The sequence below is a fragment of the Xiphophorus maculatus genome, chromosome 16, assembly GCF_002775205.1.
Source record: "Xiphophorus maculatus strain JP 163 A chromosome 16, X_maculatus-5.0-male, whole genome shotgun sequence".
Taxonomy (NCBI): Eukaryota; Metazoa; Chordata; class Actinopteri; order Cyprinodontiformes; family Poeciliidae; genus Xiphophorus; species Xiphophorus maculatus.
In genome coordinates this window covers 20,437,885-20,451,135 of record NC_036458.1, presented here as the reverse complement: position 1 = coordinate 20,451,135, position 13,251 = coordinate 20,437,885, and the positions used below count along the sequence as shown (strand labels likewise).

Here is a 13,251-nt window from a genome sequence, read left to right as displayed (position 1 = left end):
AGCATGATTGCTCTAGAAATTCTTTCAGTATCAAGACCGATAAAGACATTAATATCGGATCGGTGGAGCCATACTTATACCGACATTTTTTTCCATGTTATATGTGAAATAATCTATCAGTGGAACTAGTACTTTTTTGATCAATATTACAAATTATTGACTTAAAACAAGCTCCTATTTCTTTCTGAAAAGTTAATTGTAAGTTAGACCAAAAACACCTGGTGACATTTTGTGTTTTTGCAGTGAACATTCGGCTCTCTGTTTCACGTTTGACTGAAGAGGTAGTAAATAATCAGCTTTTTTGTTCTGAAACCTGGTTTTGCTCTTCCGTTGCACCTCAGAGACCTGAGCAATGTGAACTGTGAGGAACTCGGTCCGCTGCCGCCGGGATGGGAGATCCGTAACACCGCCACAGGGAGGGTCTACTTTGTCGACCACAACAACCGAACCACGCAGTTCACCGACCCGCGCCTCTCCGCTAACCTGCATCTGGTCCTAAAGTAAGAGCTGGGCTTTATTCCTCTCAATAACACACAAGCAAGTAAAAAAAACAGAAAACGAGATGAAAAATTATGTTTTTATTTTTGTTTTATTTAGTCCTAGTTCCAACGGTTCTCGAGGAGGCGGCGAGAGTCAAAATGTCAGGTAAGGACCGGGGCCCTACGTCTGTCTGACGGTTTTAACTCGGAATACCGTTCCAAAGTGTGTTGACTACCGGAGCCAATCGGCCATTAGAATACACACACACACACACACAGAAATGTATACATGTTACAGACTTCCCACTTCCTTTTCTTTCCTCCTGACGTTTCAGGAATTCTTCAGAGGTTTTAATCATGAAAGCGTTTTTTAGCACACGATCCGTCACGAAGCTGTCTTTGGCTGGACATCAAATAGCCGAGTGAAAACCGAGGCTGATGTGTGGGCGTGTGTGGATGTGTGTGTCAGGAGCGTCTCAAGTCCAGGAAACGGAGACCCAAGTCGATGAACGAGCTGAATTTGAGCATCTATACATGTAGTTATGATGGTTTCAACCCGTGTGCAGCTGTAGCAACACGTCCCAGTGTCCTTTTTTTAATATTCTTCTTTTGAAGTTTTTATTTGAAAAAAGAAATATAAACTTTTAAAAAATCTTTTTAGCTTTTTTTATGGCTGAAAAAGAGTTGAGGTTGTGCTCATTTTTGTGTCTGAAAAGTCGCTAAGTTGACAACAATGTGGCGATTATTATTAACCGACGGCGCTAACGGGGACAATCGCTGATTTTAGACGTTTGTGGAAGTAGATAAGATCGGTTTCACGTCCAAGTATCGGCCGATTTCCCACCACCCGAAGTTAAGAGCAGATTTAGTGATGCACACAGAAACCTTCCACCTCTGTCTTTTCTTTAAAAGTCTCACGCTTTTATCCATGCAGGAGACGTCTTGCCTCAACATTATCACCGTATCTTGCAATGAGTATTGAGCCTAAAGTTTGGAAATCGTGATAGGATATAATCGGAGCCTGCTTCAACCTGTTGTGTTTATATTAACAGCGCCTCGTATGATCTACTCCCTCTTCTGCTTAGTTTCAGAGCGAACTCTGAAGGGACTCTCAAGCTTGTGACAAACGTCTGGAAAATCCATCAGTCCTCCTGGTTCCCTGTCAAGACATCTGCCTTTTATCAGGCCGGAGATTGTAGACATTTTCACCTCTCGTGTGCCGTCATCCCACAAAAATGTCAGATATATATGATGTCCATCAAAGTTGCAGTTTATAGCGTTGCGTGGTTTTGGTTAAGACGTTCCCCCGCGCTGTTGCCGTCTTGCTCCCTTTTCTGCTCGAGGTCAGCGTCCAATAGGTAACCGAATCCACGTCTGCTTTCTCTTTTCTCTCCCCTCCCCTCTCGCAAGACCTGGCTGCGAGATTCACGTGAGAAAAGGACGTCTACTCTTTTCTTGGAGATGTTTGTGGTTGATTAAAAGTGTGTCGGGGTTGCGTTCAGGTAACATGTTCCAGTTACTCGTCAATAAGCGGCTGGAAAGAGAACAGAGAGCGAGAGATGGAACAGCAATGTTTGTTTTATGGGTGAGAGAAATGCTCCGTTCCTCTCCTCCCCTCCCTGCTGTGTTTGGGTGCTGTCAGCAGAGTAACCTTCGCCCCCCCCCCAGTCTGCTCCTTGGTCTAGTCGGCAGGAAATAAAGGGATTCATGAGGAGGGCTCGAGCGTCCTATGGGGGCCATGTGGCGTTCTGGGATGGCAGGAAGTGATTCCATTATGCTGCACCAGACCCCAGAAACCAAACTCTGGGACTTTTCTATAGAAAAATGGCCGCTGTGGTGAGGCGGAATGCAGTCTGTTGGGTGGGTGGATACATTAAAGGCTAAACCGACTCTTTACAACTGGGATCTGTCTGGAGGTCATTTGTTATCACTTCCAGTTAAGTTTTTTTTTCTTCCTATTTAATAGGAGCTGCATAGTGGCAACTGTCCGTAAATCAATAAGATGGTAAATACTGTAACCTTGGCAGTAGAGATGCAAGTTATCAATTACGTAATAAGCTGACATTTTTTCTCTCTTGTATCAAGGTCCACCGTCTCAGTTTTTCATAATATGCTGAATTAAAAAAAAAATAAATCATTACATTTTGATATTATTTTGTATCTGCTGTATTAAATAGTGATTGAACAAACAAAAAATTGTGGATTTATCACATTAAACTTAAGTATTCAAAAATATAACAAAACAGGAACTTATTAGGTTGCTTAATAGAAAAACAGAAGATGAAAAGAATGTGAACGCCTTCATTTCCCATGAACAGAGAAATGTTCATAGAGAGGCATGTCTGTGGTCCTTCTTAAAGGAATGTTAAAACTTCGCTCCATGTAGTGGACAGCCCTCAAAACCAACTTATTGCTTATTGGAAATGCTTTTTCCCATTGTGTTATAATTTTTCTGCGTTATGCCCTTCGCATCTTTCTCTTTGCATCCTAAATCATACATGATATTTCAAAGAGAAGTTGACGTTGCTCCGCTAAATTACCTCTATTAAAGTGAGACTTAAGGAGCTTGTCGAGTGTTTATATTTCTAAACAGAACTGCATAAAGTGCATTTTGTATCCCACGCCGGACCCAATGCATCCAGGGTCCGGATGGAATCTCTCCGCCATCTTTATTCCTGGCTCCGTTTAAGGATGACCAGCGGCGCCCTCTGCTGAATGGCGACTAAACTACAACACTAAAAGAAGATCTCAGCCGACATTATTAATGGATTGGAACTAATTTTAATCTAATAAATCATTAATCGACTACTAATCATAATTCGATTAATTGTTTGCATCCCTACTTAGCAACAGTTTAATCTTTACTTTATATGAATAACAGAATAACGTGTTTAGCTTTCGACTTCATGTATGCTAACATCGACTATGGAAGTGATCTCTAAGCGACGGCCCAATAACAACTCTGGATTTTATATCTCTATTAGTATTAGCAAGACCTTTAAAAGCAAACTAAATACAGCTAGTTGATTTCAGAACTGCTTTCAATTAGAGATGCTCCAAGAAATCAGCTGCTGCCCAGAATCGTGATTTTATTCTCAGCAGGCCACTATTGGTGATCAGCAAGTCAGAACCTGATACCTGTATATCATATCTAACCATATAGTGCAAAGAAAGGGAGGGGAAATATAGCATTCTGTCGGCGTGCCATAATCTGTTTCTTGAAGGAGTAATCAAGATGTACCTTCATTTTTTAAAAATCTATTTATAGACACCTCTGTCCCAACACTTGGGCAGTGTTTATTTTTAGATTTCCTGTGATGCAGAGAGAGAGAAAACTGAAACTGATTGTTTTACACAATTCAATTCTCAAATTATACAGAGATTTAGAAAACATATTTTGTCATTTACATCTTGACCTGAAGTTCCCTCAGAATCCCTGATATAGTTTCAACAATAACCAGGTAATGATATAATGTAAACATCATAACTAGTGTTTTTTCAGAGTAGTTGACCCCCCCCCTCTCAAAAAACATTCTGAGCATCACTACGTTGTTTATTTTAAAGTTGCTTTTACAGGCTCCTCATAAATCATGAAAAATCATTTTATTGTGTGTCTATCCATAAACTCAAATATTTTCACAAAGCAAAATTGGACCATCTCTGGGAGTTAAGAGTACGAGTTGCCCCCTGCTGGTCGTTTTAAACAATGCATGCTTTGGAGTTAATTTCTTTTAGTACCTCCAGGCTCTACAGTGTGCGAGTGTAATCTGTTTTATTATAACACTGTTTCCAATTACATTAATTAAAATAGCTTGAGGTTGGCAAAGCACTTTAACCACACCACAGTCAAAATTTAAAGTAGAAGCTATTGTTTTTTTCCTTTAGAGAATTACAATAATATGGGATCACATGTGGCTGAAGAGCAATTTGTTGCCAATTTTAAACAAAAAAACAACAACGCACAAATAATTTTAGATTGATGAATCTTCTAATGGTTGATGTGTGATTTTTATTTGTTTTCACCAACTTATTGGGTTTGTAACCTCCTCCATCTCGCCCCTTCCCGCCCCTGTTTGTGTTTTTCTTTCTCTCTCCCATGTTTTCCACCTGTGGGTCTGTCTCACGGTTTCCAGCCGTCAGAACCAGACGAAGGAGCAGGTCCAGCAGGCCCTGGTGTCCCCGGGCCAGCTCCCAGAAGAGGCCGAGTGTCTCACCGTGCCCAAGTACAAGCGAGACCTGGTCCAGAAGCTGAAGATCCTGCGCCAGGAGCTGTCCCAGCAGCAGCCTCAGGCCGGCCACTGTCGCATCGAGGTGTCCCGCGAGGAGATCTTTGAGGTCAGGGCGCCACCTTAAACCTTTGCAAAAACACGACCGTCATGGACTGTAATCGCAAAGTAGGACGTAGAGTGCCTTGTAAAAAAGGTATTTATTCCCCTAGAGACGTTTCACATTTTGTCACATGACGACCCGCAAGCTGAATTTTATTGGGCACATACTGTCGTGGAGGGAAAATCATGGACGGTTTTGACATTTTTTGAATAAAAATGTAGAACGCGTTGCTCTTATTTATATCTGCACCCCCTCGAGTCATAACAGCTTAAAGACTTCATGTTTTGGCACCAAAATACTGTCAAAAAACTCGCAAAATAGTTTGGTCTCAGTCCGCCGAGTGTTTGTAAACGTCAAATTTCAAGTCTTGCCACGTATTCTCGATTGAATTTACGTCTGGGCTTTGACTGGGTCATTCTGCCGCTTTGTTTCAAACCAGTTCATCATAGCTCTGAATGCTGTAAAGTATAAACCGGTAAATTTTGTTCTAATCTTACCTGAGAACCGTCATTTTGTATTGCCTGTCGACCACAGAGGTCAGCTTTGTGTAGTCCAGGATTTTGAGTTATTAAACGTAAATTAAAGGAACTCAGAGTTTAAGCAGTCTTGCCGTTTTCTGGAAGTTTGTTCCAGATCAGTGGAGTATAGAAAATGAATGCTGCTTCTCCATGTTTGGTTCTGGTTTTGGGGATGCAAATTAGACTGAAGCAAAAAGATACTTTTGCTTCGGATTTTGTTTTGCAACACAACCCATCTCGATAGCGTTACCTTGACATGTCTGCTGCTTTCCTTGGTCTTCTTGATGCCTTATCGTTCACCAGCAAACAAAAAAAAAACAACCAATGAATTCTTCACAGAACATCTAGACTTGTACTGAGAATAAATGGCACACAGCTGGACTCTATTTACTAATAAGTGGTTTCCAAAGCCGATTGTTTGCGCTGGATTTTGCTTAGGAGTATCCGGGTAAATGGAGTTAAATATAAATGCATGCATGATAGCTCGGCTTGGTAAGAACATCCAACACGAAGAACATCCGGTATGGATGTTCTTCAACTTCACGGTTGTATGCTGATTCGTGTTGGTAAATCATTAAAAAAAAAATCCTAACAAAAGTTTGTGGTTATGACTTGACAAAATTTGAAAACAGATCTTGCCATGAGATCCATGGAGGCTAAGGCTACCGCTAACTAGCTGCCAATATACACTTGCTACATTAGCAAGTGTCTATGCTTGCTAATATAGCAGCAAGCAGATACTCTTGCTGCACGTGCTGGTTTGATTCCTTGTTTTTAATTCAAGTATATATTTGTATTTTTGAAGTATCATTAACAGCTAGTTAATTCTAGTGTTAGCTAGCTATTTACTACGTTCAAATTTATCGCCAGTTGTTTTGGACAACATTTGCTTTTACCACTGGCTGAATTCTGTTGGCAACTCAGACGAGGTTAGGTTCATTGTGTGCGAAACAAAAACATGCTAGGCTGCTAACAGAACCCAGAAATTTCACAGTTTTATTTCTACGCTTGTGTAACCTTTCTTTGTTCCTCTCAGGTCCAGCAGGTCGTCTCCAAAACAGATACTCAGACTCACTGTATTTATTTCAACAAGAGATAAAAATCTTTACACAAGCTGTAAAGAGCAGAGCAGCTTAACTTGTAAACCAATAAAATGTCAGGAGAAATAACTTTGACAAACTTCACATCTAAAATATTGTTAAAATAACTGTTACAGTTGATTGTAACACAGCAGGATCCCCCAACTACCTTAAGTTTTATTCAAAGTGGATTATATAGGTCTTTAAAAGTCTTAAATATTACCTCCTGAAACCAGCAGACACTGAAAAAAACTCTCTGAAATGCAAATACTTTTGAAAACGCTACTGTTACAGCTTGAACACACAATAAACCCAATCTACGTTTTTCTGATGTTTTTTTTTTTTGCTCGGAAAATGAAGATATTTTTACTTCAAATCGCTAATTTCCCGCTCATCGCTAAAAACATTTCTGTCTGTCGTCTACATAACTCAAAGAATTGCTCATTGCGTGAGTTATTTTAAGCTATTGTCCTCTCGGCCTCCTCTTTACGTTCTTGCCTAAAGGTCGAGTGGGAGCGTGTTTCTCTCGCTCGTCGTTATCTACGATGTGCGAAGGCAGCGCCGCTCCGAATCCAAACCAGACCGCTCGTTTGAGAAGAGCATTCTCTCAGCGGGGGGAGTGTTTTAGGGTTTTTTTTCTCTCTCTCTCTCTTTCTCTGCATCTATGAGGTGCAGGGCCTTCACCAGAGCAACAACACCTGCAACAGACTGCGTGACCCTCATAAAGCACGCGCTGGAATGTGCTGGAACAGCCGCGTCTGTTAATCTCGGCGAAGACATTTTTGTTGGCTGATCTCAACGTTTGACAGGGTTGAGGGTTGCGGGGGGATGACGGGGAGGGAAGGGGCGGAGCAAATCTTTAAGGTTCAGAGAGACATGGCTTGCATAACTTCTCCAGACCAAGAGGAGCAGTAAATTCTGCCTCCGTAGGAAACTCTACGTTGGCAAACGGTCACAGCTGTCCCCCGGTTTATTTTTACAGAGCAGATAAGACGTTCCCGTTTCTCCCACAACACTCTTGAGTTTGTCCGCTCCGTCCCGAGGGCACGGCGGAGCCTGGCAGAGGAAGAGGCGGTGTTATTGGAGTCTTATGCTTGTGTTTATTGTAACGGCCTCTAATCCACTCAAGGCGAACCCTCCCGCTAACGCTGTAAGCTGCCTGCACGCGTGGCCAACACTGGCGGCGGCGGAGGAGCGCTCAACCTCAGAATAGAGTTTAAAAGATAAAACCGACTCATTGTCGTCGATGAAATGCAAGTTTCTTGTTTCTGAGGAGGCTTTGGGCCTCCTCCTGCTACTGCAGCTGTTTCAAAAACATGTGGGGTCTCAGTTGTCATGACACCACCTGTCAATCAATCCAGTGGGCTCGTCGGCAACAGACCAATCCGCGGTCGTAAGGAGTCTTTGCTTTCTCAAAGTATAACTGCAACATGTTTGTCCTTATGATTGATTGATTGATTTTATGTAAATGGGACAGTGCGTATTAATGAATGTACAGTGTACGCAATTATGCCGGATTTAGCAAAATGCTCATTTCTATCTGTAGTCCCACAAAACAAACACATTCACTAAATTTGATACACAAAAATATGAATTACAGTAAAAACAAAAAAATGATGTATAGTCAGGACGCTCTTTTTTATTATGTGTTTTCCTGGCATGTAGTGTCATTATTATTCCACAATCAAATAACTATGCTACCTTCAGTTGCTATAAAAATTCTGAGTATATCAAATATGACTGAAAAGAAATGTAACTTTGTGATTTAACGCCTTGAATTTGGGCCTCTGTCTTTTAATAATTCCTGCTCTTTCTGGAGCCACGCCTTCAGGACGTCATCACCACAGGGTTCCTCTGTTAGCCCTTTAACAACGTTTTTACCAGCGCTGCAGTGAGAAGTAGCTCATATGATGAGCTCAGCAAGTTCCAGCAGATGTTTGCTAATTGCACCTGGCTAGTCTGAAGGAGCTGACTGGGGATGTCGAGGGGCTGAAGAAGCTCAGGGGCTTTAAAGCTGCATATCCAAGGAGGAGCTTTGTCCTTGAAGGCTGACCACCCATTCGTTTTGCACAGTTGAATGGTTGTCATGGAGAATGAAGGATTTCTAAAGCTGATTCTGATTCTGAACTTGTGCTGATCTGTGAATTACAAACGGAGAGACATCAATGTTGTAGATCTGGTCAGTCAGAAAAGTTGAACTATTAGCTCAGTGTGACCGTCGCTTAGAAAGACTAAAAGATATTTTTGTTGATATTTGACTGACCTTGAGGCGTGTCTGTGTGCAGGAGTCATATCGGCAGGTGATGAAGATGAGGCCGAAGGACCTGTGGAAGAGGCTGATGGTGAAGTTCAGGGGTGAAGAAGGCCTCGACTACGGAGGAGTGGCCAGGTGAGCACATCCGGTGGTTGCTGTGTTGTTTTTTTCCCTGTTTCAGCCGAATCATTTTATTGGTCATGTTTCATCACATATTCTGGCATGCAAAAGTATTAAAACCCCTTGAAATTTTTCACATTTTGTCTCAGAACAACCACAAGTACTCTATTGGCGTGTTTTGTTTTTTTTCTTTTGTTTTCAGAAATAATATAAAAAATTGAGTGTATAGTGAAGACCATGGGGGCACTGATAATCATTGTTGTTGTTGCTTTTTATTTTTTTTATTACATTTTTTTAAAGCCTGACCTGTTTCTGATTTTGGCTGATAACAATTTTTGTGACCAAAGTTGCTAAAACGGAAAAATGGTCCCAGTTTCAGTTTCTAAATGTGAAAATTAGCAGTAAACGGTCGTTCTACAAAGTTACAAATCCACGTTCCGTTTAAAAAACATGTTTTACATTTCTTCTACTTCACAAGTGTGTACTATGTTTGTAAACGTAATACTTCATTGTGGAATAAATGCATTGAACTATTATGTCCAATGTATCGATCTCTATTCATGGCACTGTGATTACAGATCCATTCAAGAAATTAGAATATAATTACTGTAAAAAAGTTTATTTCAGGAACTTTATCACTTCCATCAAATCCATCTTAATAGCCCGTTTATTCATTCTGATCATTTTCCACTTACAGCTAATAAAAACTTAACATTTATAATTAGAATAGACCAACAAAAAGAAAAGATTAATACAAAAATGTGGCTTTGAAATGAAATCGTTTTTTGAACGAGTAAAATGTCAAAAATAAAAATAATTAAGAAACCAATTATTCTATCTATCTATCTATCTATCTATCTATCTATCTATCTATCTATCTATCTATCTATCTATCTATCTATCTATCTATCTATCTATCTATCTATCTATCTATCTATCTATCTATCTATCTATCTATCTATCTATCTATCTATCTATCTATCTATCTATCTATCTATCTATCTATCTATCTATCTATCTATCTATCTATCTATCTATCTATCTAAAAATAATAATCAAACATAAAAAAACAAACTTCCATATCCAGTTTGAAAAGATGATTAAATCCCTCCCCACAATTGTCGCATCTAAATTTGCCCCACATTATTTCTGCATCAAATTTTTACTCGTGTCACAATTTCTACTCTATCCAAGTTATGTATAAACGAATATTTAATATTTAATGACAGCTTTTTCGATGTTATTTTGAATAGGTACATTTATCCTGACAAACGCGCCTCATCAGAAGGCGTTTTTATATTTTTTGAACACATTTCATCTCTTCCACCTCCTGATCTGAGCCCTGTGTGCTTCGCCCTGCAGGGAGTGGCTCTACCTGCTGTCGCATGAGATGCTGAACCCGTACTACGGCCTGTTCCAGTACTCCCGCGACGACATCTACACGCTGCAGATCAACCCGGACTCCGCCGTGAATCCTGTAAGTGACAGGCTGATAAAAGCAGCAGAAATGGAGGAACCGGGAAACTTTTCCCCTCAATTTATATCAATCAATCAATCAAATGTTATTTGTATAGCTTATGTCAGCAGCAAGGTATTTCAAAGTGCTTTACATCATAAACACAGAAACACAGAGTCATGCAACATAGAATCAACAATCAAAATGTTACATTAAGTCAAGTTCCATCATTGAATTTGTAATTGATTACGTTTCAAGTACAAATCTAAACAGGTGGGTTTTTAGTTGAGATTTAAAAGAAGTCAGTGTTTCAGCTGTTTTACAGTTTTCTGGAAGTTTGTTCCAGATTTGTGGTGCATAGAAGCTGAAAGCTGCTTCTCCTTGTTTGGTTCTGGTTCTGGGGACGCAGAGCAGAACCAGAACCAGAAGACCTGAACCATTTTACCCTTTTTCATCCATAGTCTTCCGCTTAGACCCGGCCCACCTGGGTAAAACTCTTCTGGGGGTATCCCATTTTGTATTAAACACAATTTTCACCGGTTTATTGTAAAGATAAGAGTCGGGACTGTTGTGTTAAAGCGAAGACTGGAAACACATGGTTCTGAGAAAGGAACCGTCTTTGCAGACAAAACAAAGAACATCATGCTGGGAGTGTGAAACTTCAATCAACTGCTTTCGATTCAAAGCAGATCAGAGACTGTCAGAGTTAACGCGTTATTTTATCTCTCACGTCTTTATCACGAGTTTGCATCAGTCCGTTGAACTGTAGCTTTTTCGTTTAGCTAGAATGAACTTGTAAAACTGCATCTGCGTTACTCAGGGTTGGCAAGGGCGCTGGAAATCCTTGAATTTCAAAAAGATGTTTTTCAAGGTTTGGAAAGCGCCTGATTTCTGTATAAAGTCCTTGAAAGTCGTTGATATTTTAGCTGCACTGTTTTGTAATGAACTTTATGCAGAAAGTCAAGGCAAAAATTGTTTTCTTGACAGGCTATTTGCATCTTAATGTTCTCCGGTTTTTTTGCCCTGATTATTCTTCACAAAAAATGATGATGGAGAAAGAACGTAAGAGACTAAATGAAACATTTGTTGATATTTTGCCCTTTCAAATGTTCTTTTTGTGGATGGATTTTGAATATAGATTTCAAGTTTTTCAATATTTCGCGGCACTTTTATGATGACGATAAACGTGACGGTAAGAACTATTGATTGTTTCTTTTTTAGGTAACTCTAGGCATGGCTGTGGTCGTGTCACAGCTATAACAAGCCCCACAAACACAAATACTGCTCTTGAAAAACATTTTCTTTCTAATGCGCTTCTTTAGAACGCTAGTCACGTAAATATAATACTTGTTGATACTCTCATTGAACAAACAGTGGAAAAGATTCTAAAAATAACAATCCAGACAATATTTGCTGCTTTGTTCTTTTTAGAACGTTATTTATTGGAATTTGTCGTGACAATGATGTATCTGTATTCTTATTATGACGAGAAATGTGTCACGATAAACGATACCATAAATTCCCAGCCCTCGTTTCAGGCTGATTGTGTTGCGGCTAAAATGTTTGGAAATTATTGAATTTTTCTGCAGGAAAGGAGTACGAAACTCTTATCAGCTTGTCTAACACACAGCCTGAATGGGTTTTTTTGTGTATTTTTTACCTCCTCGCAGGAGCATTTGTCGTACTTCCACTTCGTAGGGCGCATCATGGGGATGGCTGTGTTCCACGGCCATTACATTGACGGCGGCTTCACCCTCCCGTTCTACAAGCAGCTGCTGGGTAAACCCATCACCCTGGACGACATGGAGTCCGTCGACCCAGACCTGCACAACAGCCTGGTTTGGATCCTGTACGTCCAGGCTTTTGGTCACCGTGTGCTGTTTGCTTGTTTGCCGAGCAACAATTTGAAATGCGATTTTGCCGTCAGGGACAACGACATCACGGGTGTGCTGGACCACACCTTCTGCGTGGAGCACAACGCGTACGGCGAGATCATCCAGCACGAGCTCAAACCCAACGGCAAGAGCATCCCCGTCTCCCAGGACAACAAGAAGGAGTACGTCCGCCTCTACGTCAACTGGCGCTTCCTGCGGGGCATCGAGGCGCAGTTCCTGGCGCTGCAGAAGGGCTTCAACGAGGTCATACCCCAACACCTGCTTAAGGCCTTTGACGAGAAGGAGCTGGAGGTACGTCGCCCGAGTCCGCCGCCCGTTTTTTTTGAACCCGACGCGCTAACCCCGCCGTCTCCACCCCTCCCCCGCAGCTGATCGTGTGCGGCCTGGGGAAGATCGACATCAACGACTGGAAGTCCAACACGCGGCTGAAGCACTGCACGCCGGACACCAGCATCGTTAAGTGGTTCTGGAAGGCCGTGGAGTCGTTCGACGAGGAGCGCCGGGCCCGACTGCTGCAGTTCGTCACCGGATCCTCCAGGGTTCCCCTGCAGGGGTTCAAGGCCCTTCAAGGTAGATAGATGGTTGCTATGGGGTCTGGAAAGGTAACAATCGTGGGTTTTCCAGGTCCGGATAGGGATGGAAAAGGAAAATATAACTGTGGGGTCATACTTAGAAATTTTCTATTTATTCTCCAGTCCTTTGTCTGTCTGTCTTTTAATTTCTTCCTCTTGTCTTTCTCTCTCTCTTTCTGCATTTCTTTTGTTCCTTCTTCCTTTTTTCTGTCTGTATTTATTTATTTTTTCTTCTGTTCTTACTTTCTTTTTTTCTTTCTTGTGTGCTTTTTTCTTTCTATGTTTCTTCCTTTTCCTCCTTTCTTTAATTCTTTCCTTCCTCCTTTTTCTTCCCCTCTCTCTCTCTCTCACTTTTTCTTTTGATTTCTTTTCTTCCCTCACTCTTTCCTTCTCTCTTCATCTTCCTCTTCCTCTCTTTTATTTCTCTTCTTTTCTTCATATTTAGAGTCTTGCTACTGTTTTCCATAAATTCATAGTGCATTTTTCTACTCACTTTATTAAAATTGCTATAAAAAAGAAGAAACAAGTCTGGAATTTTGATATGGGAAA

General features: G+C 40.9%; 1 protein-coding gene across 1 annotated transcript in view; it reads left to right on the top strand.

The window, feature by feature from the left end:
• LOC102234136 (E3 ubiquitin-protein ligase SMURF2) overlaps window positions 1-13,251 on the top strand; it is a 66,406-nt gene that overhangs the window by 46,296 nt on the left and 6,859 nt on the right. Inside the window, exons 10-17 of the mRNA XM_023348964.1 lie at window positions 342-500; window positions 598-645; window positions 4,613-4,814; window positions 8,691-8,794; window positions 10,142-10,256; window positions 11,906-12,084; window positions 12,163-12,421; window positions 12,499-12,700. Coding sequence (XP_023204732.1) covers window positions 342-500; window positions 598-645; window positions 4,613-4,814; window positions 8,691-8,794; window positions 10,142-10,256; window positions 11,906-12,084; window positions 12,163-12,421; window positions 12,499-12,700 — 1,268 coding nt within the window. The remainder of the gene's footprint in view (window positions 1-341; window positions 501-597; window positions 646-4,612; window positions 4,815-8,690; window positions 8,795-10,141; window positions 10,257-11,905; window positions 12,085-12,162; window positions 12,422-12,498; window positions 12,701-13,251) is intronic.